The following is a 27,774-nucleotide window of genomic DNA, read 5'->3' as shown; positions in this document are numbered from 1 at the left end:
GGTTTCTACCTGAAGTAGATCTGGGAGGTTTGGGATAAAATGCACTGGATATAGGAGGATCGTGATGAGGGTCACTTTCTGCTCAACAGTTTACCCCATGATATACAAAGAGGATGCAGCTATCACATTTAGCTAGTTACATCAGCGTGACAACTGATTACAGTATTATACATAGCTTTAAAAAGATGATAATGATGCACCCTACAGGAATAGCAAAGGAATCTCAAAATATTACACACTAACTAGTTCCTGTCCACATATCTGAAAGTTATTACTATATAATACATTGCTCTTGTCATGGTGTATCACAGGTGACTAAGACAGGAGCCAAATTATGTGCATAGACTACAGAAGCAGAGGTGAACTGCAGCTCAAAGCCCTTATTATCAAAAAAGGTCAAGAAAAAAGTTTAAAAAGAAATGTTTTCATACTTTCTCTACAGGTGAAACAGCCAGGAGGAATTATATACAAATGCAGTCTGTGTGTCCAGATCCACACGAGAAGGATTTTCAAATGTATGTTTCTGAATTCCACCATTTCTGAGCTGTTGCTTGAACTACCTGAAAGGGGGCATTTTTAACCTGTTTGTTTAATATTACTAAATATTTTTCAAAAAGAAATAAAATAGGAAAAGACCAGGAAAACGTGAAGATTTTTGTATTTTGTAGCTTTTGATGGCTATTTTCTATTTAAAGATTAATTGTGAACTATTTGAGACCCAAAGCTGCGTAACAGCTGATTTTTCCCATGTACAGGACAAAATTCATGTGACAGAGCATTATTCTCAGAAGCCTGTTCTCTTTGGTAAAGCTTTCACGTAAGAATATGCTTATATTTGCAATTGTCTGATGTTTAAAAATAGAATTATTCAACATCCCCTAGTAGTTGTCTCTGACCCCTTGTTTGCTTGTTTTCTAGGTTATGCCTGAACACCCGCCAGATTTCCAGCTATACTGTGCCACCCCGTGTAAGAAATGAGAAATTGCACAACTCTGCTGATCACCAGACACGAGTTTGGAGTTGTCCTGCAGGCAATCACCCTCTGCATTTTGAAGACAGGTTTAAGTTTATCAGCAATTGCATCACATTTAGAAAAGCACGCATAGATCTAGCACGAAACCTACTTTTCTTAAAACTTTCATTTGCTGGAAGACTTTAAACCTTTTGACTTAATAAGTAATAGGGGCCCTTTATAAATTACTGGTCTGATGAAGGACAAGGAAGATTGTCACAGGTACCCTTGCTCTTCAGAGCTCAGTTAAACCCAGCTCAGGCTGGAATCATTCCAACAGTTCACGAACAGTCCGACTCAGCAGACTGAGATCTCTGGCTATTCAGTCTTAAATACAAACTGTTCATGAAATTCCTGTAATCAGATCTGTGCTAGTAAAAACTGAGATGCTATGGCCATGGGATATTCCGAAGTAATAATAAGTTTGCAGCCAGGAACAGACAGAAAGACGTAACATCCGTAACATCCTTAAGCACTGAATAATGCTGCTTTGTCATCTTCTGTGGCTGTTACTTCCAACGCAAAAAAGGGACATAACAGAGGTGGAAAAATAAAATGTTGTTTACCTTCTGCTGTTTCCCATTACTGTTTTACTCTATTTCTCATACCCCTAGTTACATACTCTATATTTAAGCTAGCTCTTGCTTTATATGCGTAACTATTAGCTGATGTTTATGTTACAATAATGCCTGCATGCCTCTGGCTGTTTGCTGTGAATTATACTAATTCCTTAAAAATATTCTAACCAATTTACCTTAATTGCTTTATTTCCTGTTATCCTTAGATTTTATCTTTCCGGGGGGAGGGAGGGTCCTCTGCTTTCTGTTCTTTAGAAATGTTTTCCTTTCTCATCTTTTTTTCATTTTTTGCATGCACCCATATATCGCATTTTTACTCTCCTCCAGGTCGCATTTATTCGAAGTTCCTTCTGCACCCCACAATAACACCAACGCTGTCGCTATTGTTGCTTTTCCCCCTTGGGCCAGGCGCTGGCTGTGAGGGACCACCACTGCAGCCCTGGCTGTGGCGGTGGTAGTGGCAGGCTGCCAGCGGAGTGTGAAGCTGAACGACTGCGTAGCTGCTAGAGATGTGTGTATTCATGCTCCTGCAACCGTACAGCTGCAGAAATCAACTAGCGTGCGTCCTGATTACAACTAGCGAATGTCACCCTAGGCCTCCTGAGGTCTGCTTGGTACAGGCGTTCTGCTTTCGTGCGGACGTGTCCCGCAACGCGCTCGCTGGTGGGGCGAAACCTCCTGTTTTTCAGACTGCGTTCTGAGGAAAAAACCTTCCTTCCGTCACCTCGATCTCCACCTTCTGGTGACACCGACAAAAGCTCCCTGCCGCTACCGTTGGTAGGGGCATGAGGACCACGAGGACGCGTTTCGCCTAGCTCCCCGTGCTGTTGCTCACGGAGCCCCACGGGCCGCAGGCTCGCCACGGCCGGGAGCTGGCACCGCGGCCGCGCTCCAGCAGCCGGCCGTGCGGTGCGGCCTGCCAGGGCTTGCTCGGCAGCCCCGCGCCTGGGGGAGCCACGGCGGCACGCGCGGCTCGCTCCTGCGCTCGGTGCCGTTCCGCTCCCCGCCTTGCGGCCCAGGTGGCTCCGGGGCCGGGCAGGCGGCGGCGCCACGAGTTACCTCGGCCCGCCGCCGGCAGGGGGCGGCCCCGGGCACCGGAGGGAAGGGGCACACCGCGGCGGGGCCGCCGCCCGCACAGGGGCCCTCACAGGAACCCCGCGCGCCGCCAAGCGCCGCCCGCCTCAGCCCGCCTCGCGCGCACCCAGCGCCCGGCCGCCCGGCCCCGCCCCCTCCCCCCTCTCACAGCGCCCCCATTCCCCCCCCAGGCGGGGGGGGGGGGGGGGGCGGCGCTTTTTTTTTCCCTCCCTCCCTCCCGGCCCCGCCCCCTCCCGCGCGCCGCCGAAGGTCTGGCCCCGCGCCGCGCCGCCCCGCCCCGCCTCCCGGGCGCGCAGGCGCCAAGTGGCGGAGGGCGGGCTTGTCCTGTACGCGTGTGCGGCAGTGGTCACGTGAGCCGGGCGCGGGGGGCGCTTCCGGGGCCGCGCGGGGCGGCGCGCAGCGCAGCGGGACCTCAGCGCGGCGGCCCCGGCCCGGCCTGGCCCAGCCCGGCGCAGCCCACCAGGTGCGGCCGCAGAGTGGGGGGACGGGAGTTGGGGCCGGGGCCGGGGCCGGGCCGGGCCGGGCACCGCCGGCTGAGCCGTGCCTGGGGGGGCCGGGGTTTTCCCTTCCCCGCCGTTGGGTAGGGCTCGAGGGCAGCCGCAGCTGTGGGCGCGGCTCCCCGGAGCCGCCCGGTGCCGGCCCCTGGCTCCGTGGGGTCGCGTAACGCCCCGGGCGGCGCTGGGCGGCCGGGCGCCGCGCTGCCTCCCTGCGGGGCCTGTGCGGCCGGGGTGCCCGGCGGAGCCCTGCTCGCCCGGAAAGGCGCCGCGGTGCCTCCCGAAACGCAGCCCCGTGCTGTGCTGGGTGCTGGCGGCGGGAGCCTGAAACTTCCCTGCTCAGTTGACTCATTGCTGGGCCCTCGGGTGGTGCTGGCGGCAGGGAGTAAATGCAGATGAACTGCTGGCCTGCTGTCGGTGAAGGTCTTTGCATCCCCTTGTTATGCAAGCTTGCGAGTTACAAGGCTTGGATGTCTGTCTTTGCATCTGGGAAATGGGGCTTAGGTTTGTGGTGAGCATGGCTGCGTTCTGAAAGCCAGTGGGATTATGGAAATACGTGGAAATTACAGGGTTGTGCACAGTGTGACTGCGTGCAGAAATATGTTACGTGTATCACCGTAGTTGTCTTGCAGAGTAAATTTTGTATTAATCCTACTTCCAATGCCACTGTACTAACCAAGGACTGGATATGGGTCTGTGTTGGATAAGTAGGTGTGACTATATTAATGCTTATCCCCTATTTGTGTATTTTCCTGGGAATTCAAAGGTGAAAACTTTTTTTTAAAACAAACAAACAAAAAATCTTGCAGAAGGTCTTAACCAAAAACGAATCTGCGTTCTGTTATCTTTCTTACTCTTAAGTACCAGGGACTGATCAGAGTGCCTGTTAACCTGCCGCTGTCTGATGGGGTTTGCAGTTCAATAGTCTTCTCACCACCGTTACACCTGGTATTTACACCTACCCTAGCTGAGCCACCTCGGGGTTAGCGACAGCTCTGGGAGCTAACTCCTGTTCCAGGAAAAAAGATGAGAAAGCTTGGCTTCCGGTGCGAGCAGTGATACGCCTCAGCGGAAAGTTACATAGGTTTAGTCTGGTAGTCTGGAAATGGAAGTAATTCTGTTAGCTCTAGCAGAGGAGAAAATGACTTCAGTGTTGCGTTCCCTTGTGGTCCTGTTGGATGTTGTGGTCCCGTGTGTAACCCTGTAGCTTATCTGGTGAGGTGCTTGCAAGTATAAAAGGTGTTGGTGATCACCAAGGTCCAGTGGCCCCAGGAAGGGAGCAGAGCTGCATGGCAGTCCTGCATCCAGATGTTCTTTGTTGAAGTTTCCAGCCTTCAGATATCTCCCAATCTTCCGATTTCTTTCATTTCTATGAGTTAAGTGGAGAGTAGTGAGCAATGGAGAGTTAAATGACAGGCTTGCTGTTGAGGAACCACAGCACTGAATTAGCTGTGAAGGGTTCTAGGACCAGGCAGAAATTAACTCATTTTCTTCTACGTGACTAATGGACACTTGCATTATTATCATTGCACTTCTCAAATTTAACCTTTAGATTAAAAATGAGAAGTCAGTATTACCACAGCAGCTACAGGAATACTGTTTTAAACTCTGCTTTACTTTGTATGAGCAGAAATAGAACTTTGCTGCTTTGTAAGCATCGGTATTATGTTAAAAAGTAATTCAACGAGAAAGTCAGCACTTCTCTAACTTTCCTGAAACTGAAGGCTACCTTTCCTCCTTAATTTCTCATTCTTCCAGTTGACAAGTGCCTTTGTGGTTGAGTTTTTAAGCCAAAACTTCCAAACCAGCTACTTAGTCTGCCTGTTAAGTAGGACACGGAATTGAAATAGCCTGAACTCCTGCTTTTCTGATGTAGGGCTTGGAACTCGGCTCTAAGCTGTTTGCAGTTACGCTATGCAGTATTCAGTGGATGATTGCTTTAAATCTACCTCTAAAGAATTCTCATTAGCAGCTTCTCGTCACATGGGAAGCGTTTTCTAAAAGTATATTAAAATTTGATGGTAGTCTAAGTAAATTCTAAACCTTGTGCCTGTCTTAGTGTATGAAGCTTATCTCAATGTAACGAAATAGATGCATGTAGGAATTGTTTCCACACTGAAACGTGGTACATCTGAAATGAGTGGGTATTACTTGGTGTTCAGTGTGAATCAAAAGCGTAGTGATGCAACTTCGGGTCTTAGGGAAAAACTCTTTTTAAACTCCTGGGGGAACTGTATAGTCGGAATGCAGCCCAGGCAAGCCCCGAAGTAGCATCTTAGAGCCACCAGCACAGTGACAGGGTTGGTTTCTTTTTTCTGTCAGTTTTCCATCTGCCATTTAAGAGTGAAGTAATTAGTTGAGACTTTATTTTAGGCGTAGAGTCTCTTTTCAGTGAACTGTGTTAGCCTCAGATGGTCTATTCCAAGCTGATTGTAACCACTGCATTCTCTTAACTTGACCGCATGGGATATCTTGTGTATTCTCGTGCTTTATCTCAGTGTCCCAAAACAAATATATGAAGAGCTACTTACCAATTCGGTGTTCCTACTGATCAAAACAGGTTTTTATCTCCAAGCAAATACTTAAACTTCATTTTTTGCAAACACTCAGCAGGTTGGTACTCGGGAGAAATTATTCAGAGAATGTTGACATCTTAATGAAAGAGGACACATTTTGTGAGGAAAGTGGCATGAATCAGGCAGCAGGAAAGTCTTCCCAAAAGCGTATTATTCAAAAAGGACAAATAAAAAGAGGAAGAGCTGGGAGTACAATTACTGAGAACAACTTCTTCGAGAGTGTGTGTGAAGGTACATCCTGCCAGCAGCTGGGCTGCGCAGGGGCTGAGCAACTCCAACAACAAAAGGCTTCTGCATAAGGAGAACTGGGCTACAACCTTCTAGATGTTGTATTCTGGTTTCCTGGGTGTGGGAAGGAAGGAAGCTTCAGTAAAATAAGACGAATTTTTGGCATTAGTGTTTTATTTGTCTCTGGTAATGTAATTTAAAAAAAAAAAGTCTTCTAAAATTTTATTAAGCAGCTTGTGTTAAGCATTGCAGGCCTTACACTGAGTCTGTGGTTGTAATCAGGTCAGGAGAAGAAAAATTTTGCATAATAAACAGTTCTACAGAACAGTAGGTTCAGCTTATTTCTTTTTACCTGTGTGAAAAATAAGCTTTTTCTAGCTTAATTCACAGAGTGATTGTATGCCAGCTTTGTACTTAACTGGTGTCCTGTGTTGATTGCATCTTTGCATTTAAAAATAGTATTTGGTTTCTTGTTTTTGTTAGTGCTTTTCTTACCATTTTTCTTATTTTCTTATCATTGATAAGTTTACCTGTTCCTGTCAATCTTTAGAGCCAAGACAGCCAAGATTTTCAACTGTATTGGACTTGTGTGTCAGCAGAATGGTTTATTTTGTTCCATTATTGGGGTTTCCTTGTTGCTGGTGATGGGTGAGCCTGAAAAAACGCAGCTTGACTTGCACATCCCAGGGTGAGTTCTCTTATAAACAAAACACTATTTCAGAATGTGTCTATCTTTCAAGTCTTTTGTTCTTTTTTTTTAAAAAAAAAAAAATCTAAAATACAGATCTAAAATACAATTAAGTTCTTTTTCTTTTTTTTTTTTAAAATGTATTTTAGATCTGACCATCTGTTTTTTTTCTTAAAATACATATTGATTCAATGTCTCCTATAGAATCTAGAGTTGTCAGGTTTCTCACAGTTCGAAGTGAACTGGTGTAATTCCAAATGAAAGATGAGATTGCTCAGGGGCTGGTTGTAACTTAAAGGTTGATTCTGCTTGAGCAGGATGATGGATTAGATGACCTTAAGAAAACCCTTCCAACCTGAATTATTATGACGATATTAGTCCATATGCACTTTTTTATTTAAAAAAGGCAAACTGTAAAATGTTCCCTTGTGGTTTCTTTCACATAATACCTCAGCTTGGTGATTAAATGAAAATGTGTTGTAAATACCGGAGTTGCAATAGGACTGAACTGTGTTAACGTTCCTGTAGGTGCTCTTTAGCCCACTCTCCTGAAGACAAGAGGTTCTGGCTGATCAGGACTACCTATCAGTAATTCAAGAAGGAGAATGGAAGGTGTTGAGTTTAAGGAAGAATGGCAAGATGAAGATTTTCCAAGGTTTTTTAATTTAAGTTTAAATCAAATGTGTAACATCCAAAATAAGCTGTTTCTATCTTACCGATAAATTAATACTCAGTCTTGCGGTGTTTGCCACTAACTTAGTGGTCTTGTGAGTGTTTTGTGGCATTTTGTTGTCTGGCAAGGGCTTTATGTTAATTTTTAGTACAAGAAAACCACTGCTGAACTTTCCAGCATTACTGAAGTGAAAATGCAAGTTTGACGTTGTTTTTATTTTCACATAGTAGCTTTTTGCAAATGTTGTTTGCTTATTGTCACCCTGAATATTTCACCAAGCAATGCTTCTGAGCAGAATTCCAACTTTTAAGAGTACTAGTGATGCTTACATCTAAAAAGAAACCAAAAAATCTGACTCCCAAGACATCCTATGAGTACTACTTCTGTGATGTATTTAATGACAGAATTTCTCAAGCAAGAATACAGCAAGTTATCTTAAAGATGACACCAGGAGCAATCAGTATTTTGACACTGCTCATGTGAGCAGTTGGTAATTTGAATGATATAAAAGAGGTTTCTGCTGCTTTGGTCCTTAGCTTGCTGCCAGTAAGTATATTTTAATTCAATGCTATCCCACAGTAGGTTTTTAGTAGGGTATGGGCCTAGGTTTTTGGTGTTTAGCTGATTATAAAAAAGAAGTAGAGAAGTAGAAAGTATTAAAAAACTTTATTTTGTGTACTAGGCCCCTGCCAGAGGATGATCCTGTTGACTCAGATGTGTTGGCTGCAGCTGGAACAGAAGGTGAAGCTGGTAAGAATACTTCACTGCAGTAAAGCTCATGTCTTCCTATATAAATGGCTGTTTGGAAGCTCCATTTTTTTTTTCTGGAGTGAGACTTGAGGGAACAGCATTCTAAATGACATGTTTATCTGTGAACGGAGCTATCCAGGTAATATTGGACAAAAATGAATTATTGCACTCAGTTTGTTACTGCTGTTAAAATCTTTGTTCATTATTTAGCTACTTTTCATCAGATAGGGCCTACCTTAGTCTTGATCCAAATTTCAGGCCTTTGTGATCTTTTAATGTTGGCAGTCCAAAAAGTCAGAGAGGGAATAATCCTAATGCTCTTCTAATGTTCTTAATTTTTTTGGATCCTGTCTGTCTGCTTTAGCTTTGGCATTTCCAGTGCTGGATCAGGCTGTTTATTTTGTTTCCTGCTTTCAACTGCTGTCTAAATCAAGCAAGTATTTGCCTTGTCTAAAAGCATTCTGTGTGTTATTTACCTAACATTTTAATTTCATCTTCTGGCCTTAGTGTTGTCTGTTGGCCTAACTTTTTTTCTCTTTGCACATTGTATATTACTTATTTCAAAGATGGTTCTGATGTTACCAATACCTAAAATACCTGTTGCACTGTCTGCAGCACTTGAGATAATGTTTAGAGCAGCTTTGGTGCAGCTTTGATACAGCTGTCATAGGTAACAGTCACTTAAGTGGTGGCAGCACTTCAGATTTTTCTTCTGCTGGTAGTATGGTGATCTTCCTCTGTGATTGTGGTGTGTATGCAGTTGGTTAAACTTAAGGTGTTAAGAACTTGAACTTAAGTCTCTGAAGTTTTGTTTTTCACCCTTTGTTTATTTTAATCCCTATTCTAAATATGTATTTTTGATGTGGTGGGCATTAATTTATTGTGCACTCCGGGGAAGCGCTGTGCTGTTCTGTCTTGTTAATTTGCTTGTCTTAACTTGCTTGGCTTTGAAAATAATTAATTTGCTTTTTTCAAATGCAGAAGTTAATGGAATCAAAGTGAGGAAGAAACTAATGGCACCAGATATCAGTTTAACTTTAGATCGCAGTGAGGAATCTGTTTTGTCTGACTTGGATGAGAGTGGAGAGATTGATTTGGATGACTTAGATACTCCTTCAGAGAATAGCAATGAGTTTGAATGGGAAGGTAAGTGTTCTGTTGCTTTTATCTAATGCCATAAAGTATTTATCCTTTTTTTATGTGCAGGTCTGCAGTTCTTCAGATGGTAAATAACTGTCTCAGTTTTTACTCTTGTAATGGTAATGGGAGTGATTAGATTTGAATTGGGGACAAAGAATTTTTCAAGAGCAAATCAGAACATGACTAGTAAACAACAAACATAATAACCATAACTCCAAATAAATTTACATGAATATCGCTGAACACTTTTTAAACTCAGTTATGGAGAATCCTGCTCTATTGTAATATCTTTTTAAGAACCAAACTGTGACAAAATATATACATTTTATGTATATTGTAGATCTATTTTAAATGGAGGTAAATGACGTAGAGGGATACAGATTACAGATAAGCTAATCCAAAATTTGTCAATTGCAAGCCTTTGTATTTAAAGAGGTCCGTTTTTAAAAATGACTAACGCCTCTAATCTCATTTTACTGTAATAAAAATGTGGGAAGGTCAGAAGCCTTTAGAGTTTGCATGCTTTCTGTATTGACTGGAAATGGTAGAAAATTATTTTGTGTCAGGGAATTTTGAAATGACTCTGAAGTTACTTTAGCTGTAGGCACGCCAGAGGTGTTAAGTGAATGGTCTTAATTCTAAGGAATGAGTAGATCCTTCATCTGGCCTTTACAGGCAAAACCTGGTGAGTCAAATTTTACTTGAGGTAACAGTCTTGGTTAGGAGTTGAAGCACAAGTTAAAAACCTGCAGTTTAACTATGTTTTGGGCCCTTTTATGTAAGCTAAGAACTACTGCTTTAGTCAAACAGTTGGAGTCTAACTTCCATAAACATTATGGCTTAGTGTCTCTAAAATGATATGTAAACACGTAACATCAATTATTTTATGCTGTGAATACAACAAATTCCTGAGTAAACAGGAAGCTGTGTATTGTTAAGAATGAAAAATGTTCTTCATTCCAAGGTAGCTTATAAAGAGAGGAAGAATATTACTAAAAATGCGTACTTTAAAGAACTAAGATGTTGCAGGAGTTCTCATAACGGACTGAGTTTACCTGTATGAAAGAATTTTAATTTTAGTACCTTAGGAGAGTTAGTGCATTAGAAGAGTTGGTACTTAGGATTAACTTTGCAATGCTGCTAAGAAAATGTTCCAGATAATTGTGTTTTGTTGTTAAAAGTGGCTGAAAAGGGTTTCTGTCTTTTCTTCCTTTAATGCTGCTGCCCTCATTTTCCTGGAAGGATAGTTTCAGTTAACAGCTTTGTCTTGGGAACAGACAACTAACTTGCAGTAGGTTTTTCTCGCTTTGGGTAAGGTCTATGCAACAAAGTCAAGAATCATAAGTTAATTGGAGCAAATTCTTTTCACAGATTGCTGTCAGCATAAATTTCATATATTGATTGCACACATATGAATTAGATTTAATTTCTAATAGATCTGCCTGCATGTCTGCTTGCAAGATAGTGTCAATGTCTTAAATTACGCTTTTACGTAAATCTGTGATCTAGTAACCTGTGTAATTATCACCGAGTTAACCACTTTGTCTATTGTGGTGTAATTCATTAAGGTCAGTCTTCTGAAAGCTGACAATTAAGCAGGCTTCCCATGTGACCAGAAGCTTGTCATTCAACTTTAAAGAAAAAAATGCTGTTTATGGATAACAGAACAGTATTTTGATTAAATTTGGTATCAGTGAGATCCTATTTTGTAATGACTGAAGGAACTATTATTTTTCAGCCAAACACATCAGTTGACTCAGATCAGATAGCAAAGTGGTTAACCTGTGTTGTTATTGACTGCCACTGTATGTGGTATTCATAATGGATTTTGAACACGTTTTAACTTTGGCAGATGATCTTCCAAAACCAAAAACTACTGATGTAATTAGAAAAGGATCGCTTACTGAATACACAGCAGCAGAGGAGAAAGATGATGGTAGACGCTGGCGTATGTTTAGGATTGGAGAACAGGACCACAGAGTGGACATGAAGGCAATTGAACCATACAAAAAAGTTATCAGTCATGGTGGTAAGGATTAGTGTTATGTTGAGAACTGTTGAAACTACTACTTTCGGCTGATTTGCAGTGGCATGGGAAGAACTTTGAGTGTAAAGACTCGTGGTTATTCACTTAAAGTATTAAGTCATATGGTTGTTTTGATGTATTTTTCTTCCATATTAAACTAAGGTTCCAAAATGTACCCATGTTCAGATGAGGCTACTAACACAAGCATACATAACAACAGGCTAGCTGTTCATTATAGTGTTTTGTTTTTAAGACCGTTGAAAGCATTATCTTTAGGTCTACTAAGGCAAAAATCAATTTACTGATTCTTCAGACAGCCTATGCAGTTTAGGTAGGAAGAAAAGTTGGCTATCTGAAACGTTATTAAACATGTTGAGTAAAAGTAGATGAACCTGAAAAAAAACACCTTGAGGTTTTGTGTAATTATAAGCAACATCCTGTGCCCTCTATAAAAACTGGTTGGAAACAAAAGTGCTGTGATGTACTAAAAGGATTGATCCTGTTTTTACCCATGCCATCGAAGTAATTCCAAAGGATGTTTATCATTATAGTGATAGGTGCTTTATATATATAATGTGTCTATATAGAATGGGTGTTTGTAAAGCTCTTTAAGATAAATAATGAAAAAGCTTACTGTGTGTTTTTGACTTTTCTTTGAGTAAATGTGGTCGAGGTATAGTCACCTTAGTCACTACTGCTGCTTTTTTCTTTGTAGGTTATTATGGTGATGGCTTAAATGCCATTGTTGTGTTTGCTGTTTGCTTTATGCCTGAAAGCAGCCAGCCTAACTACAGATACCTAATGGACAATCTATTTAAGTAAGTCATCTGCCTCTGAAGAGGATCTTACTCTCACATTGTAAAACTGGGTATTTTTAAGTTCTGTTATCTTTGAAGCTTTTTGTTTCAGATGAGGGGAAGGTAACAAATAGTGAAGCAACTGTCTGCTTCCTGAGGAAGGAAAAAAATGTTGCTCAATGCTGACAACTCTATTTTTTTAATTCTTGAGCAGTATTAGAAACTACTTTAAAATGCAAAAATCTTCATTTGAAGGTTTCCTTTCCTTGCATTTGCAGGTATGTAATCGGCACTTTAGAGCTACTAGTAGCAGAGAACTATATGATAGTTTATCTGAACGGTGCAACGACACGGAGAAAAATGCCAAGCTTAGGCTGGCTTAGGAAATGTTACCAGCAAATTGACAGGAGGTAAGAAGTTGTGGAATGTTTTGTCACAGTATTCATGTTTAGTGATATATGTTTAGGAAAAAATGCTGTTTAATGTGGTCTCTGGTACTTGCTGGTTAAGAGTAATTGTTAAGCAAATTGTTTAGTGTATCAAAAAGCTCTTCCAGATTAGTGTGGAATAATGGTGCAGGCATGTTTCTTTAGTGAAAGTAGTAGTGTTAGAATGGTGAATACTGTTACTATCTACAATTTCATTGAACATTCATAGATTAGTATAGTAGATAAGGTGGGTTCCTTAATCACTTCATTATGGATGTGTAAAAGGATACCAAGAAACTTCTTTATAATGTTATTCATTGTTTTCAAACTGATATTACCTTTCTGATTTCAGCTGTGCATTTTTCTGATATTTTCTTCTGGTGGACAGTAATTTCTAATAATGGAAAGTCAATGCTAGATTTATGGACGCAGTTTTAACTGCAAAAACACCCTTTGTTTAAAAACAAGAACCTCATCATGCTACCTTTATTGCTTTAATAATTATGGCTAATGTTTGAATCCTTCAGGTTAAGGAAAAATCTGAAATCATTAATCATAGTTCATCCTTCTTGGTTCATCAGAACACTTCTGGCCATCACAAAACCCTTTATTAGGTAATATTATGGAAGCTATTTCTTAAAAGCTTAAATGTCAAACTGTCAGATACTTAGTGAACACTTTAAGTTGTAACTGTACCCTACGTTTGTTCTTCCACAGCTCAAAATTCAGCCAAAAAATTAGGTATGTCTTTACCCTGGCAGAGCTAGCTGAACTCATCCCCATGGAATACGTTGGCATCCCAGAATGCATAAAACAGTACGTTTTATTATTCAAACATGTTCTATGTTGACCCTGTTTCGGAACTGGTATATAATATATTCAGTGGTTGGTGTGAACATAATACTTTGTAGTTAATAAAATTTAACTTAAACCATTGCTATCTCTAGAAGCAATTGATGAGCTACAGTTTTAATACGTAATAGCAATTAGAATGCTAACGTATAGGGATTTTCGTATACAGTGTCCTATATGATTACCAAATTATGGTGCGTGAGTTAGTCTTCTGGAGACAAGATCTCACTGCAGTTGTTCTACCTATTATATGCTAAGTGGTCTTGAGTGAGAAGTTCTGTATGTTAATGATGTTATTTATGGTATCTTCAGTGTTGATGATAAAATGCAGATCAGCTTAAGGAGTGAAATATCACTTGGGTTGGGATTTAATTTAAATGAAGAGCTGTGGTGGAAAAATGCTGAATCCCTACCCACAGTACGTCTAAAACTACTTTGGCAGGGAGGGGAAGGCAGCATCAATGTCCTTGGTCTTCTCTTTTCCTACTACTCTTCCTTCTATCCTGATCTTTGCCATATAGTATCCATTTTAATGTCAGCACAACTCTGATATCAGGTATGATGATGACACATCAACCAAATTTGTGGATGCAGTAATAAAGAGAAATTGTCAAACTTAGATCTTGAAAGAGCTAGATAGCAATACTAACAATTCTATCAAATTACTGGAAGCTGTAACATGCAACCTATAGAGTATGTATCAGAGTAAGGGATCCTAAATGTGATGGCAACTGGGAACTCTATAAGGAAAGATGGTATAGTATCACTGTAGACAGAGTGGCACATAGATGTTGGGGGGAAAAAAATACTGCTGCTTACTGCAGTAAACCATCAGCTTGTTTTCGGTTGTAAAATATTTGTATCCCATAGAGCAGATGCAGGTTTTTTTTGTTGGGGAAGAAAGATGTGACAAGGCTAGTGCTACTTTTAGAATGTTGTATGGGATTTTTAAGGATGAGTTACAGAAATTTAGGCTGTCATTCCAAGTCTTGCAAGACTATTTTCTGTACTAAGGAACTATTAAGTCTCAAGTCAGACCAAGTTCAGCCTTTACAGGAGTTAATTCTTAGATTTCTCTGGTGAATGTCAGGCTTTAAACTGTTAGGAATACAGGCTTTCAATTCTAGTGATGGGTGAATACTGTGTAAGAAGTTGTGTTGGGTTAATATGTTATGTCATAGTAATTAAGTCTCAAGTTAAAGATGTTGGAGGTGCAAAATGTTCTTTTACTTCAAAACTTGGTATGTTTCCACAAACTATATTGATACTAATGCTAGTTTACAGCTTCTGTTGAATTTGGTCTTCATATCTTGTATTTACTGAAATCAAACTTTTCCTCACCAAGGTATGAAGAAGAAAAGTTTAGAAAGAAACAAAAAAGGTATATTTGTGTTTTGATTAGGGTTGCATCTAGATAAGATCACTTGCACTGCAACTAACTCCAAGTTAATTGGCTTGTGTAAAGGAATAAGCATTTGTAAATATAAACATGCACTAGTGACCTAATTTTTATGCATGGAAGTAACATAACATCTGAGACCTCACCCTGAATGTTTTAAGTATATTTGTAGATAGTCTCTAGTATTAATTGAGATTCCTGGTTTAAGTGACTGTGGATTTTCAACCACATCTTCAAGAGGCAAAAGCATGCTTCTGTACAAAGTGATTTAATAATTTTGCTTTTTCTAACAAGTGATGTCTGAAGAGCTGTTTTCAGGTGCTAAGCTAGAGTTAAACTTGTCAGCAGAGATGCAACTACAGAGCAAGTTCTAATGCTGTATCTTTGTTTGACGTTCACTTTAGTTATTAACTTGCAGAGATGCAATTTAATATTTTTAGTGCTGTTTGTATTTGCAGTGCCTACATTCCTTGCTAATAAACACTGGGTTTTGATTTTAACTTTCAGTCTCCTGCTAACCATTCAAGTTATCCTAGCAGCTGTGATATTTTTTTTTGAATTGCTGTTACTTTTTTCAATGTGTAACTAACAAATGTACTGAAAGGTTTTGCTATTAACTTTACCTTTTTTTTTTTTTTGACAACTCTTGCTGTGTATGTGCATGACTGTTGAGGGAGGCTTATTGTCAAAATTGGATAATAAACACAGGAACACTGAGATTAAAAACAAAAGGAATTTAAAGCTAGCACCTAAAGCTACTGAGCTAGGAATTACTCCAATTAAGTGATAATCTCACAGTGTTGTAATTTTAAGTTCTAAGACTTTGATACATAAGAAACCCTTTCAGTACATATTGAACAAGAGTTTTGCTTTTTTCTCTAGTGTGTGTTATTTGGCCCAATTGTATCACAAGGCCCATTGTATTCAGGCTGTAAAACTGAAACATTCAAACAGTAATGTGTAGAAGTGTTTGTTATACTGGAAATTTTTAAATACACTATCAATATTGCCACTTCCAAAGTAAAAACTTACTTGTAGAGGCAAGATCACAGGCACTAATTGGTTGTGAGTCATTAATCAGGTTGAAAGCAACCCTAGGGAAAGGGAAATGTGTTGAAGAACAGTTACTAAACTTGTTGAGGATGGCAGTAGAGATTCTTCAGCTATATATGTTTGAGTCTCTTTGGAAGCTAGAGTATGATGTCCTCTGTGGATTTGTCAGCTATAAGGTCTATGCATAGCCTGTTCATATTAGCTTACAGATTCATACACTTCCTATAATTAGTCTTACAAGTCACATCAAAATCTTTTTCTTAAGATACTGCAATGAGGACGGGTGAGTTGCAGCTTCATACTGTGGAGGTAAACACAGTACAACATTGACAACACTGCTCCAGATTTGTTGGATCTGTATGTACTAGGTACAGTTCTTAAAACTGTGGAAAATTTGAGAGTATTTGCTGCTCCTTTTTATAGGTTTGGCATAAAACTATCATTGTTTTTAACATTTTGGAGAAACTGGCTCATTATAGTTTTAAAGATGAAACATCTAGATTAGACAACATGGTTGTTAGAAGACAAATTCATCCTGAGCCTCTTAGTTTGGAACCGCTGTTGATTATAAAATTATCTTCATGCACAACTTCTTTTCCAGAAGATATAGTTAAAATTGTAGCTTGTACTTTTCATCCTTATTGTAAGAACATCTCAAAGGAATGTGAACCATTCCTTGGTTTCTGCAAAGCTACTTTGTTTGCCAGTCCAAAGGCAGATACCAAAAAAAAAAAAACAAACAAAAAAACAGCTTTAGTGGCATGATGGTGAACTTTTCCTGGAGTTTCCTGGAACTTTTCCATAAGAGTCTGAGAACTTAATAGAAGTATTGCAGTGTAAGGAGCCACCTGTTTTTTATTATTTTTTTTTTTATTTAACTTATGTTCTTACTTTCTTGGCTTAATTGCTATAACATTAAAGGTAATTTTGTGCTAATACTGCTGTGTATGAATTCATTAAAGTAGAAGTGCTTGATGATATTGTGTTACCTGTAAACTTGTATTCCTGCTTGCATTCATTAATAAGAGCACAAAACTTGCTTATTTTCCTTGCTGTGCAGTCAAATTTCACTTGCACTTTCCAAATGCTATCCTTATTTAAATGGCCTCTTAATTTTAATCAATTTCTAGGGGGAAGTAAGTAAATATTTTAAAGCCTTGTTGTGACTGCATTCAATAAAAATCTTAACATTTAAATATTTATTTACTAAAACTTTTTCCATGTAAGAGCTTTCAGCATTTTCTTGTTAAGATTATTAGTTTTGCTTAATATGAGCTTACAGACTCAATTTGTTTTTAAGATAGTTTTAACTTTACCGCTTTCTTTACTAAGCAGAGTTGACCAAGAGCTGAATGGAAAGCAAGAGCAGAAAAGTGAGCAATAAATTTTGGAGTCCAAACAAGACTGAAGAATACACAGATGGAATGATGCTTTTTTCTTCATTTACAATGTGTGTGTATATATTACATAACTTGTTGCAAGAAGTGCTTAACTTCTTTGGACTAGCACACAATGGACTGTTCACTGCTGTACTGTTTTGTCTTGACTTTAGTAGTTACCTTTATGTAATCCGTTTATACTGCCAAATGTCAAAGAACCTTGTGTTTAGAGGATGTTCTTGCAACTGTTTATCTAAATGATGCATGTTCTTCAGTAAAATATTTATGTATCTAAATGCTAAAGGAAAGATAATATATATTTTTATGACTTTGAGCAATATATTGTGTACCTGCTGAAGGAATTCATTTGCAGGTAGGCAAGGCCATAGATTACGTTTTTATTGTATAAAGTGCATGATCTGTTGCTGTAAATGGTCAAGTGCATTTCTTGGTTGTCACAGAAACCATAATTTGTTTGAATATTAACGGTCACAATGTAGTCTTGTGTGGAGATCCTTATTTCTGTTCACATCTTATACAAGCAGTACCTGTTTAACTCATTAGAGTGAGCTTGAGCTTTGTCTTAATCTACTTCTCAAAATACACATCAGGAGTCCTCTGAATCTGTTGGACAAAGGGTTTAAGCCTCCACCGCAATGGAAACTGAACTGTTTGAATAACTAATAGGACACTGGACCTATTAATCAGACCTTTGTAAATTTAAGCTGCGAGTTTAGATTGTTTCAGAAAATCAAGGACGGTTCAGTTGCCATGATGAAATGAGTTCATTCTACGTCTTCCTTATTCCTGGATGAATATCCGCTATTGCCAGTAGAAACTCTAGTTCTTTTCGGTAGAGTTTGGGCATTGCTCAGATATCTTAGCCATAGTATCAGTTGTTTGCAGAGGTAGGGGGAGTCTTACAGTAACTGTCATCCTCGTAGATGAAGTACTACCCCTTTCTAAAGCTCTTGGTTTGGCACCAGATACAGCACTAACTTCACTTACAAAGAAGGCAATAAAAAGGGTTCCTGCTCCACCCACACCCCACAATGGTATTAAAATCCTCTGTAAGAGGTATTGGACCCATAACTGAAGTTTTTAGGCTTATCAGTGTAGCAATTATGCACTAGGCTGCAAAAGTTTGTAATGTATCTGATAGCTATTTCCCTAGAAGGGCAGATATATCCAAATTAATCCATTCAGGAGCTGAGCAACTTAATACTGTGTCAAATATTAAATCTTTCTTCACTTTGGTTTTTAGTATGCTTGTATTTTTGTCTTAACAGCAAAAATATCCGTTCTTAATGTTAGTGCTATACAGTTTTCTTAGGAATTAAAAAGTGTTCAACTAGATTACTACCTGTCACTGATCTGTATCAGTCAAGAGCTAATTCTGTGATCAAGATTTATTACTAATGACCACTTAATGTAGTATCTTTAATGATACACATAAACTGAGAGGAGATTCATGTCAGATGAGGACAAATTGCCTGTGTCTCTGGGAGTCTGCCTGCACTTCAGAGACTTTCATCTCAAGATCTAGGTACTTTTGTTATGCTAGCTTCTGTGTGATGGTTTCAAAGAGATTAATATATAGGATGTTCTTATTCAACAGGCAATGTTAATTTCAAGTTGCCTTACATCTATTTGGATCTTTTGAAAGCAGAACACTTGAACAATTTCTTTAGGGCTCTTATCTCCTGTTTCCATTTTGATACCGACCTAGTTTAAAGTTAGTAAATTGGACACTCTTACAACCTGTTAATTTTAATTCTAATACTTCCACAATGCAGTGCAAACCTGATTTTTGCAGATTCAGTGTGGGTCCTAAGGTATATGTTAAGCATTCCAGTAATTGTTTCAAATTCTTCCTATCTTCCTAGTTTGAAAAAAAGTATCCTAAGTAAAATCACATTCTTAGTGGGAGGATTGCCCTTATGTATGTCCTTTTCCTCCTTATGTATATAGTGCAGTATAAAGTGCTCTGTATAGGCTGTAATCTCAAATTATGGGATTATTAGCTTTGTTTTTCACGGTGGCTGGCTGGTTCAATGGTTCCATGTTGCAGTAGTTCTATTTCTTTTGGTAACGTATGTATGCTCACCTGACAGTTTCTTTAATACAAGTTTTTGTAAATGAATATACAACACAATAGTTGCTCTGTCCCTGAAAGATACACAGCATGAAAAATGTGTGTACTAAAGAGCGATGCCCCTCTGACCTTTTCCAGCTCATCATGTAATGGTGAGGGGGAGGTTTACAAAAAGCAGAGGTCCCAAAGTTATCTTGAACACAAATTAACTTCTTGTAAAACTTAAGTTATTCTATATACTTTAAAAACTATAATATATTTTAATATTTAAAAACATTAAAGAGTTGAAATGTCATACTAATAAAGTTATTTCAGAACCTGAATCACTTTGTGGTAAGTTACAGTATTAGAGGGAGTTCACCTTTGGCACTTCTTCCTAGAGGTAAAACTTGAGTTGCTAGAATACAGTTTGAGCCACAAATTCACCTTCAATTTGCAGATTTTAATGAGTTTGTATGTGAGATTGTATATATGTATGTGCTAATAAGTAATTTTTGGTATTATGGGCTGACACAAATGGAGTTGTTTAGCATAGCAGCCTCTGTGCAGATGTGAGGTTCTGTAAACTGAGTTATGCAACAGGAGAGATGTTCGGAAGTGGTAAAAGTATTGTGGAGAAAGTAATTAAAAATGGTGTGAATAGAGTAGCTTATATGAATGTTCTTGATGGTTTTATGCAGTATGGCAAAGCTATGTGCTGTTAAAAAATAATGAAGAGAGATGTATAAGGATTTAGTTCTGAAGCATATGGGAGTCTTTGAAGTTCTGGAATTTAAAATACACACTTTTTGGTGCTTTTGGAACTTAGAATTTAGCTTAGAACTGGTTAGAATAATCTGTAACGTTGTTCATAATTTTTTTTGCAGCTTAGTGTATTGTTCACTGAAAGTAAAGAACAGTACTGACTGCTGTGAGGAGCTGTATAGTGAAAAACAGTAGTTAGATTCTAAATTGCACACAACTAGCATATAGCCTGCTATGTGTTAGCATGTTTTGGCAAGTCTCATACACTTAAATGCTGTACACATCATGCACTTAAATACTGCAATGATGTATTAGAACCTTTCAATGGTAAATTTGCCAGACTTCAAAGATAAATTAAAGGGTGGTGGTGATGGAATCTTTTATGAAGTTACCTCACTGTCTCATAAGGAGAGGGCACTAGTGCCTAGTCATGTGTTGCAGCCTCACGCCTCACTGTCATCCACTGGAACGACTGTGGGATCTTAAAATAAAATTAAAAAAAATACACTGAATAGATTGAATAGGACTGAATCTGTCAGAGAATTAAGCTTCTTGCTGAAAGGTGTATTTCTTTCAGTGTCCACCTTCTATGTATTCTACAGACTTGTACAGTATTGATGTAGAAAGGTGGCTTACACACAGCTCTTAGCACAAGCTGCTGTCTTTGGAGGTGACGCTTATTTGAACTGTTCCAGTCTCCCTCAGAAATTTCATATGAAGAACAGGGAGAGGGTGAATAGCTTGCTTTTTTTTTTTTTTTTTTTTTTTTTTTTTTTTTTAACTGTGGAAGTTTTTTTAAGTGTTTGGGTGAAGATTCTTACTCAGTCCTCATGGATGCTGGTCATTCTCTAGAGGATTTGTTTCTCAGCCTGGTTATTGGAGGTATTTGAACAAGGGTGCTTTAATGATACTGTTCAAGGATACCTGATTTTAGTCAATAGCATTCTGAAACATAAGCAATGCTTAAGTGTTTTTTGAAGGACAAGTCTTGCAGGTTTCCTAACTTCAGAATTAAGTTCAACTATACTTTCTTCTGTTGTTCCCTGTATTGAATGCTTAATTTCCCCATGATTCTGTAGTTACTCTGTCATCTCCAAGCATTTTTTTTTTTTAGTAAAATGCCCCAGGATTGGAGGGCACTCTGCCAGTTGAATGGTAAATAGAAGGGCTGAAACACTGTCTGTTAATATCAATAAACTCCAATCTGTACGCAATGGAAAGTTGTGGTTTTTAACAAAACGAACCTGCAGCAGTCATGCCAGAACAGTTTAGAAATAAAAGAGTTTGTGAACCACAGTTGTTGTAACTAGCTTAAATAACTGACCATATGTATTCCCTGAAGCTTTGATGGTGTTTTCCTTTGTCCCTGGAATATAAAACCTCACAAGTACACGGCTCTTCGCCTACCTCTTCGTGTATTGTAAGTCCCTTTTCAATTAACGTCTCTTTTCTGCTTCCCGCGGTGTCACGCAGTACTGCGATAACCGTGTCTGAGCGCGCTAGCTGCTAGCCCTCACTGCAAACGTTACGTGGGGAAACCTAACCGCAATCAACGCTACTGGAAGAGGTCTGGATGTTTTCTGTCACGGCTCGGGCCCCTCCCGCTCCGTAGGCCGTCGAACGCCGCCTTTCCCCTCCCCAAGCCCCGGGGGCCGAGCTCCTCCCTCGGCCTTCCGCTTCCGGGCCGCGCCGCTCCTCGTCCGGCCGCTCGGGGCGGGTGAGGCCGGGGCTGCTCGGGGGGCGCGGGGGTCCCGGAGGGGTCTCGGGGGGAGCCGAGCGCGGCCCTGGCGGCGCGGTGCTGGGCTCCCAGGCTCCCTCCGTCGTCGGTGGGCGCTCGGCGCCGTGCAGCGCCGTGAGGGCCGCGCTGTGTTTTGCAGGTCCGCTTCCCCTCGTTTTTTTTTGATGAGAGCGAGGACGCAGCAGGCGCCCGGAGCCGCGGCTGAGCAGGAGGGTGGCCGGCCCGCCGCAGGGAAGCATGGCGTACCAGCTGTACAGGAACACCACGCTGGGGAACAGCCTGCAGGAGAGCCTGGACGAGCTCATACAGGTGCGGGCGAGCCGGGCCGCGGGGGCTGCGCGCTGGGCTGGAGAGAGAGGGCTGGGGCAGCTCAGACGGCCCGGCGGTTGGTGCTGTGCCTGCTCGTGGGCCGTGCTGGAAAGCTCACCGGCTGAAATCAGCCGCTGTTGGTGCGCTGTTCGCGTGGGAAGGCTTCAGCTGAACGTTCCAGACAAAGGAAAGTGTGTGTGCGCGCGTGTTTGTAAAGCGGCATTTTCCCCTGTCGCTCGGCCCAGTAAATGGACAGCTAGATGAATCCAGAACGCTGCAGTCAGTGTCCTGCTCTTATGCTTGTTTCCGATTATTATTTCTCAGTCGAAATCTTTGTATAGCACAACCAATTCTCTTAGCACGTTGCTTCCTCTCCCAAATTTAAAATGGGAAAAATGAAATCAATACAATAAGATATTTTTGTAAAGCATTCTTCCAGAGAACTGCTTTGTGTAAACTCTGTACTGTTGTTTCTAACTTCTAGTGCATTTTTTGAGTTAACTTTGAAACAACTCAAAACTTTTTTTTAAACCACTTCAGTCACAGCAGATCACTCCTCAGCTGGCCCTTCAGGTGCTCCTTCAGTTTGACAAAGCTATCAATTCAGCACTGGCACAGCGAGTCCGGAACAGAGTCAATTTCAGGGTAAGATAACTTCACATCAAAGTTCTTGGTGAGCTACAGCAGTTGTGTTAATGCAGAATGTCAGTAAAAACTGTGACCTAAGTGGAAACTTATAAAGGTTCTTTTAGACTCTGAAACATGACTACCTGCGTGCATGTTGTATGTGTGATCGTAAAGCTTATTCTCTTACTATTAAACCAGGAAACTTTTGGAGGAATGCAAAAATCAAAACCAGAGATTTGGTCAGATGAAAACAGAGGAAGGAGAAGAGGGAAATGTTTTGATGGGTAGCATTTGCCATCCTCAATGTCTTGTAAAGAGACTTTTGCTTCTCTCGGTTATACCTTGCAGAAGTGAGATAAAGCCAGATTTTCACCCACAGCTCTGATATGAAAAGAGTTGTAGATTTACCATTATGCAAATCACTGAATGATTTTGCATCTGTATTCTGTAAATGTCACAGAAAAATAAGTTTGGTTTTGTTTCTTTTTCAGCCAGCCACCCTAATTAATGTCAGATAGCCAGCAAATTGTTATATGTCAATTTGATTGCAATTTTGAGAAAATACCGTTGTCCTAATACTTCTGCAGTCTATGCAGAATATAGTAACAAAGCGTGCTTTTAGGATTTTAAATTATTTTTCCATATAAACATGTTAGAGATTTTGTTCCTTGTATACGCTTTTGTATACGTAACGTGGTGTAGAAAAGTGTTAAGGATGCGTTAAGTAGAGAACTAAAAATTTGATGTGGAACTTAGGTTCCAAGAGAATCGATTTAAAATAGGGGAAGATGAAGGCCAGAAGGTGTGCATATCAACATATTCGGTAATTTATGAAATGTAGGGGAATACCCCTTTATGCCACATAGCTACATTTTGTCATTAATTTTTTATTTACACTGTTGCAGAATTTGCATGTTGTTATGATCACTGCTGTTACTGATTTGTATTTATATCCCATATTTTAAAAATTGTTTTCTGATACTGAAGTAAGTTATACAGATCCTTTATATACATGAGAAAAGGTACAAGCCTTCTTACCATGCTTATGAAGCTTCCCTTTGCGTAGGTATAACATCACGACGTGGTCTTGAAAACTTCAGCCACTGGAGGGCATTTAAACTACAGTTTTCCTCAATTGCTTGTTTGCTATGTTTGCATGCATTCATGGTGACAGTTGGCTTTATGGTTAACTGATTTATAGCTCTAGAAGGTATATAGTTCTGTAAACAGTAAACATCATATTTTCTTATATTTTTGGTATGCTTCCTATAGAAAATGTCTCTTGTCTTTTTAAAGGGGTCTCTGAATACATACAGGTTCTGTGACAACGTGTGGACATTCGTACTGAATGATGTTGAGTTTAGGGAGGTCACTGAACTTGTGAAAGTGGATAAAGTGAAAATTGTAGCATGTGATGGAAAAAGTAAGTATGGACTATGATATAATTAAGCTGAGACACAAGACTTGATCATTTATAGAAAGATTTGACCAAATGGCCAATTAAGGCAAGACTGATTGTATTTTCAGATAAAAAGTAGGGCTCTGAACTCCATTTTACATATAATGAGAAATGAAACAAAAGCAAGCTGAATACTTCTCTTATTGCCAAACACTGAAATAGGAATGTGTGAGACTGCTGGACATCTGTTGTTGAACTACTACCGCTACAGCAATTACAAAGTCAGAAGTAATCTGGTTTGAATTCCTGCGTGGTGATTTCTGTACCTGTTTGTTAGAACAGCACCATATTTTATCGGAATCAAAGACTGCTTCATGAGTCTGAGCAAGCAATTGTCTGAGAAAACTGTTGAAGCAATTGGTTGCTGGATTTGATAGTAGGGGACCCAAGCACATGAGAAGCTTCTGCTGGCACTGCAGATCATACTATATAACACATATTGCTCAACAGGCCCACTGTATGTACGCTGCTTATAGGAGTTTGTTCCATACCTGCTTGACAACATTACTTTTTGTCGATGTTGCTTGAAATTCTTTACTGGAAAAAAAAAACATGTAGTGACTTTTGTGGCAAGCTGCCTTACAACTTTCAACCATCAATGTGGCAGAATGTCACTAAGGATGTGTGAAAAGGTGCAGGTTGTTTCATGGTGAGGAGTGAAGGGATGCTAAAAGGAAGATAGGAGAATGGAAAAGACTTCAGTTAAGCATACCCTAGTCTTTTAACACAAGTTCCTCGTGGCTTCTTGGATCCTGGCATGATTAAGTTGGTCATGTCCAGTTGTAGTTCTAAACAGGTGACAGAATTTATTTTTTTCTCAACTTCTGGTATTAGGCAAGCATACAATCATACTCTGATTATTTTTGTGTGCTCACTTTAGCTAGTAGAGGGAACCTTATTTTCAGTTTGTTAATAATCTTCACACGTGCTGAAGGATGCAGATAAGATTTAAAGAACTGGGTGATTTAAAGTTGCTATTACAATTTTAGCCATTTTTACACAAAGAGTGGACTTGCTAAAGAAACATTGTAGTAGACATTGACTTGTCTTTCCCTATACCCAAAGATAAGTATTATTTTTGCTATAGCACTAAGAAGAATAAAGCAGTACTGGTAGTAATACCAGAAATTGCGTTCGTGTCAATTGGTGCTTCTGACAAAAGTTCAGAACAGAGAATTGCTCTCCGTTGTTTTAATGAAGGTCATACTGATTCTCACCTTTAAAAATGTGTAAGACATATACAGTAGCACACACTGTAGGAGCATATGTTATAGGATGTGCTAAAAGTTTTCAGTAGATCATGTGACTCAGCAAGGTGTGCTTGTGACCTCAGTGAAGGGTGTATCACTCTGAGCTACAGCTAAGCTGCTTGGATTTTTGGTGCCGTAATAGCAAATGATGTGTGCACAACCTTGAAGTTTTGTGCTGGCTCTTTTCAATGTTGCTAAATGAAGTGACAGAGCACAAGCAGTTCATGCCTCACATTGATAACAGTGGAGGGAACTGCTTAGGTACAGAGCATGTTCTGTTCTAAAATGCTTGAGGGATGCTGTTGAGCTTGGGGAAGGTATTAGAGAATGGTATTGGTTCTCTTTAGCTTAACTTTATAGTGTGGGTTTGTATAACTCACACTTTCTTTTTTTTCATTTCCAGACACTGGTTCCAATACTGCCGAATGAATAGAACTGTGGTTTGCCTGCAATATTTTCTGTTAATATGCAGCACTTTCTGGAGAGAAGCATGGAAAGGGACTGTATTCATACTTGATTCTTGTGATGCAAATGTGAGTTAATCCATACTAAGAAGGCATCACAGAACAACAGTGGAAGAAATACCTGTAGCATTTCTTCAGTTCACCACATGGGGCATGAAGAACATGATGTTACTTTTTAAAAAAAATTACAACAGATACTGTTGCCTTTTTTTGTTCAAAATAATTTCTCTAATAAACTTTTATTTAAAAACTTGTGAATGAATGAGTGATCATTGGAAAGCTTTGTGTAGGAACAGACAGTAATATGTTCTCCCAGTATTGTCTAAATGTGTTTTGAGTAACGTTGCAAATGTAAAAGGCTTTTAGTTCCAGGGTTCTCATACAAATATGTTTGCACTGACTAGGACCGCAAGAAATGGCTGTTTCAAAATAATGTTAGAGGACATCAGCAAAAACTTTGCAGCTCATGCTGGTCAGTATACTTGTCTGTTTGTTACTGCATCCTTCTATCCATAAGTAGATAATAACTATCTGCATATATCTTATATCTATTGTTAGATAGATAATAGGTATCTGTAAATGTCGTGGTACACTATGCTAATAATACACTAACCTGAATATTAAAAGATTACAGCACAGCTCAAAGACTTAAGATTGCACTACATTCTCAACAGATGTTAGTGCTGCTTATTTTCATGTTTATCTAATAGATTTTTATGTGGAATACATTTAACTGAGCACCTGGCAATCGGGATTTCAACAAGAGTTGAGCTATGAAATTAGAGATTTCAAATGGATAACTGTGTTCTTTAGATTTAAATATGCCACTAACTCATTCCAATCAAGAGACCCTTAAAATAGTTACTGCACTAGAAGTATGAATGTAACATACAGCTTCTATGTCTGACTTAACAGCATGTCCTAGTGTGGTTGTAGGGATGCTAGCTGTTTTGGCTGTGTCAAATTCATTTATTTTTGACAGTAGACTACTTACAGATTATTAGAAACTGGGAATTATACAAAAAAAAAAGTAATGGAGTAATTATTTTTTTCACATCAGTCTAAATCTTTGTGCCAAAACTGAAGCATAATTTGTATGTTGAAATATTCTTCCATATGTCAGTGGCTGAGTCTGTTAATTAAACTAATAAAGTTTTAGTATTTCCTTTAACGTTTTTCCAGTCTATTATAGACCTCTAAATCCTGTCTTTGGTTATCAAAGGATGTATGTTTGGGGGAGGAGGGCTGGGATAACGTCTACCTCTTTTAACATCTTCTGAACATATTAAAACCGTGCCTAGTAGCTCACCTGCTTTATCATGGCATTAAGTGAAAACGTTAAATTCTCTCTTATTATTTCTATTAGCAGAAATGAGAAGTAAACATTTGACCGAAAGCTGCCTTCCCTGATTCTTTTTTCCCTGAGGTACAGCCAAGACAATCTAGGCTAGTTTTGAAACTGTTGCCTCTGTGGCAACCCCTGCCTTACCCCATTGTGACCTGGAAATGACATTTAGAAGGTGTTTAAAACACTAAATTTAGTGCTATTGATCACAAGTGCTGATTATTGAGGGAAAACAAGGATCCTTCCATGCTCCAGACCTGGAATGTGTTCTACAGGCAGGAGATTTTTCTTGTCAAGTGAGAGAAGACTTCACAGACTTAGGAGACTGCTCCAAGTATTACATTTATGACTAATTTTTTGTTTTATATCTCTGCTAAATGTCTTCTGTGAGCTGCAGATTGGTAAGTAACTAACTTTGAAACCAAAAGAACAGACTATTGCTCTTATTTAAGCAGTACAGTATGTGCTGAGGTCATTATCTCAAAGGATGCAAAGGTATGGTTTTCTGTTTTTTTCTCCATCATACTCAATCTTCTAGGTTTAACTGGCTTGTTTGTTCATTTGTTTGTCTTCCC

At 39.5% G+C, this 27,774-nt stretch overlaps 2 protein-coding genes across 5 annotated transcripts; both read left to right on the top strand.

Moving 5' to 3' along the window:
• Positions 1–3,075: 3,075 nt before the first annotated feature.
• Positions 3,076–18,511, top strand: BNIP2 (BCL2 interacting protein 2). Of its 4 annotated transcripts, XM_035335745.1 has the most exons (13): positions 3,076–3,148; positions 6,534–6,671; positions 7,200–7,326; positions 8,027–8,094; positions 8,459–8,527; positions 9,076–9,240; positions 11,087–11,263; positions 11,976–12,078; positions 12,336–12,467; positions 13,013–13,099; positions 13,203–13,301; positions 14,683–14,718; positions 17,125–18,511. In XM_035335745.1, exons 3-13 carry the CDS (start codon positions 7,277–7,279, stop codon positions 17,171–17,173), a joined length of 1,035 nt encoding a protein of 344 aa, XP_035191636.1. In that variant the 5' UTR covers positions 3,076–3,148; positions 6,534–6,671; positions 7,200–7,276; the 3' UTR covers positions 17,174–18,511. The 4 variants fall into 4 exon arrangements, with proteins under 4 accessions (XP_035191636.1, XP_035191638.1, XP_035191637.1 ...); XM_035335747.1 differs by lacking the exon at positions 8,459–8,527; XM_035335746.1 differs by lacking the exon at positions 14,683–14,718.
• A 3,122-nt stretch (positions 18,512–21,633) lies between these two features.
• On the top strand, positions 21,634–27,025 carry GTF2A2 (general transcription factor IIA subunit 2). The gene is made up of 5 exons (XM_035336103.1): positions 21,634–21,724; positions 21,885–22,054; positions 22,595–22,699; positions 23,978–24,104; positions 25,794–27,025. The coding sequence occupies exons 2-5, from the start codon at positions 21,983–21,985 to the stop codon at positions 25,817–25,819; spliced, it is 330 nt and encodes a 109-aa protein (XP_035191994.1). The 5' UTR covers positions 21,634–21,724; positions 21,885–21,982; the 3' UTR covers positions 25,820–27,025.
• Positions 27,026–27,774: the final 749 nt, after the last annotated feature.

This window comes from Oxyura jamaicensis, chromosome 10 (assembly GCF_011077185.1).
Source record: "Oxyura jamaicensis isolate SHBP4307 breed ruddy duck chromosome 10, BPBGC_Ojam_1.0, whole genome shotgun sequence".
NCBI classification, from domain to species: Eukaryota; Metazoa; Chordata; class Aves; order Anseriformes; family Anatidae; genus Oxyura; species Oxyura jamaicensis.
The sequence above is the reverse complement of the archived record's forward strand: the minus strand, read 5'-3'. Positions and strand labels throughout refer to the sequence as shown.

Coding starts and splice junctions, on each gene's coding strand:
- BNIP2 (XM_035335745.1), top strand. CDS start 7,277: ATGGAAGGTGTTGAGTTTAAGGAAGAATGGCAAGATGAAGATTTTCCA. Junction 8,095..8,458: donor TGGAACAGAAGGTGAAGCTG/GTAAGAATACTT, acceptor TGTCTGCTTTAG/CTTTGGCATTTCCAGTGCTG. Junction 9,241..11,086: donor CAATGAGTTTGAATGGGAAG/GTAAGTGTTCTG, acceptor TAACTTTGGCAG/ATGATCTTCCAAAACCAAAA.
- GTF2A2 (XM_035336103.1), top strand. CDS start 21,983: ATGGCGTACCAGCTGTACAGGAACACCACGCTGGGGAACAGCCTGCAG. Junction 22,055..22,594: donor GCCTGGACGAGCTCATACAG/GTGCGGGCGAGC, acceptor AAACCACTTCAG/TCACAGCAGATCACTCCTCA. Junction 22,700..23,977: donor GGAACAGAGTCAATTTCAGG/GTAAGATAACTT, acceptor GTCTTTTTAAAG/GGGTCTCTGAATACATACAG.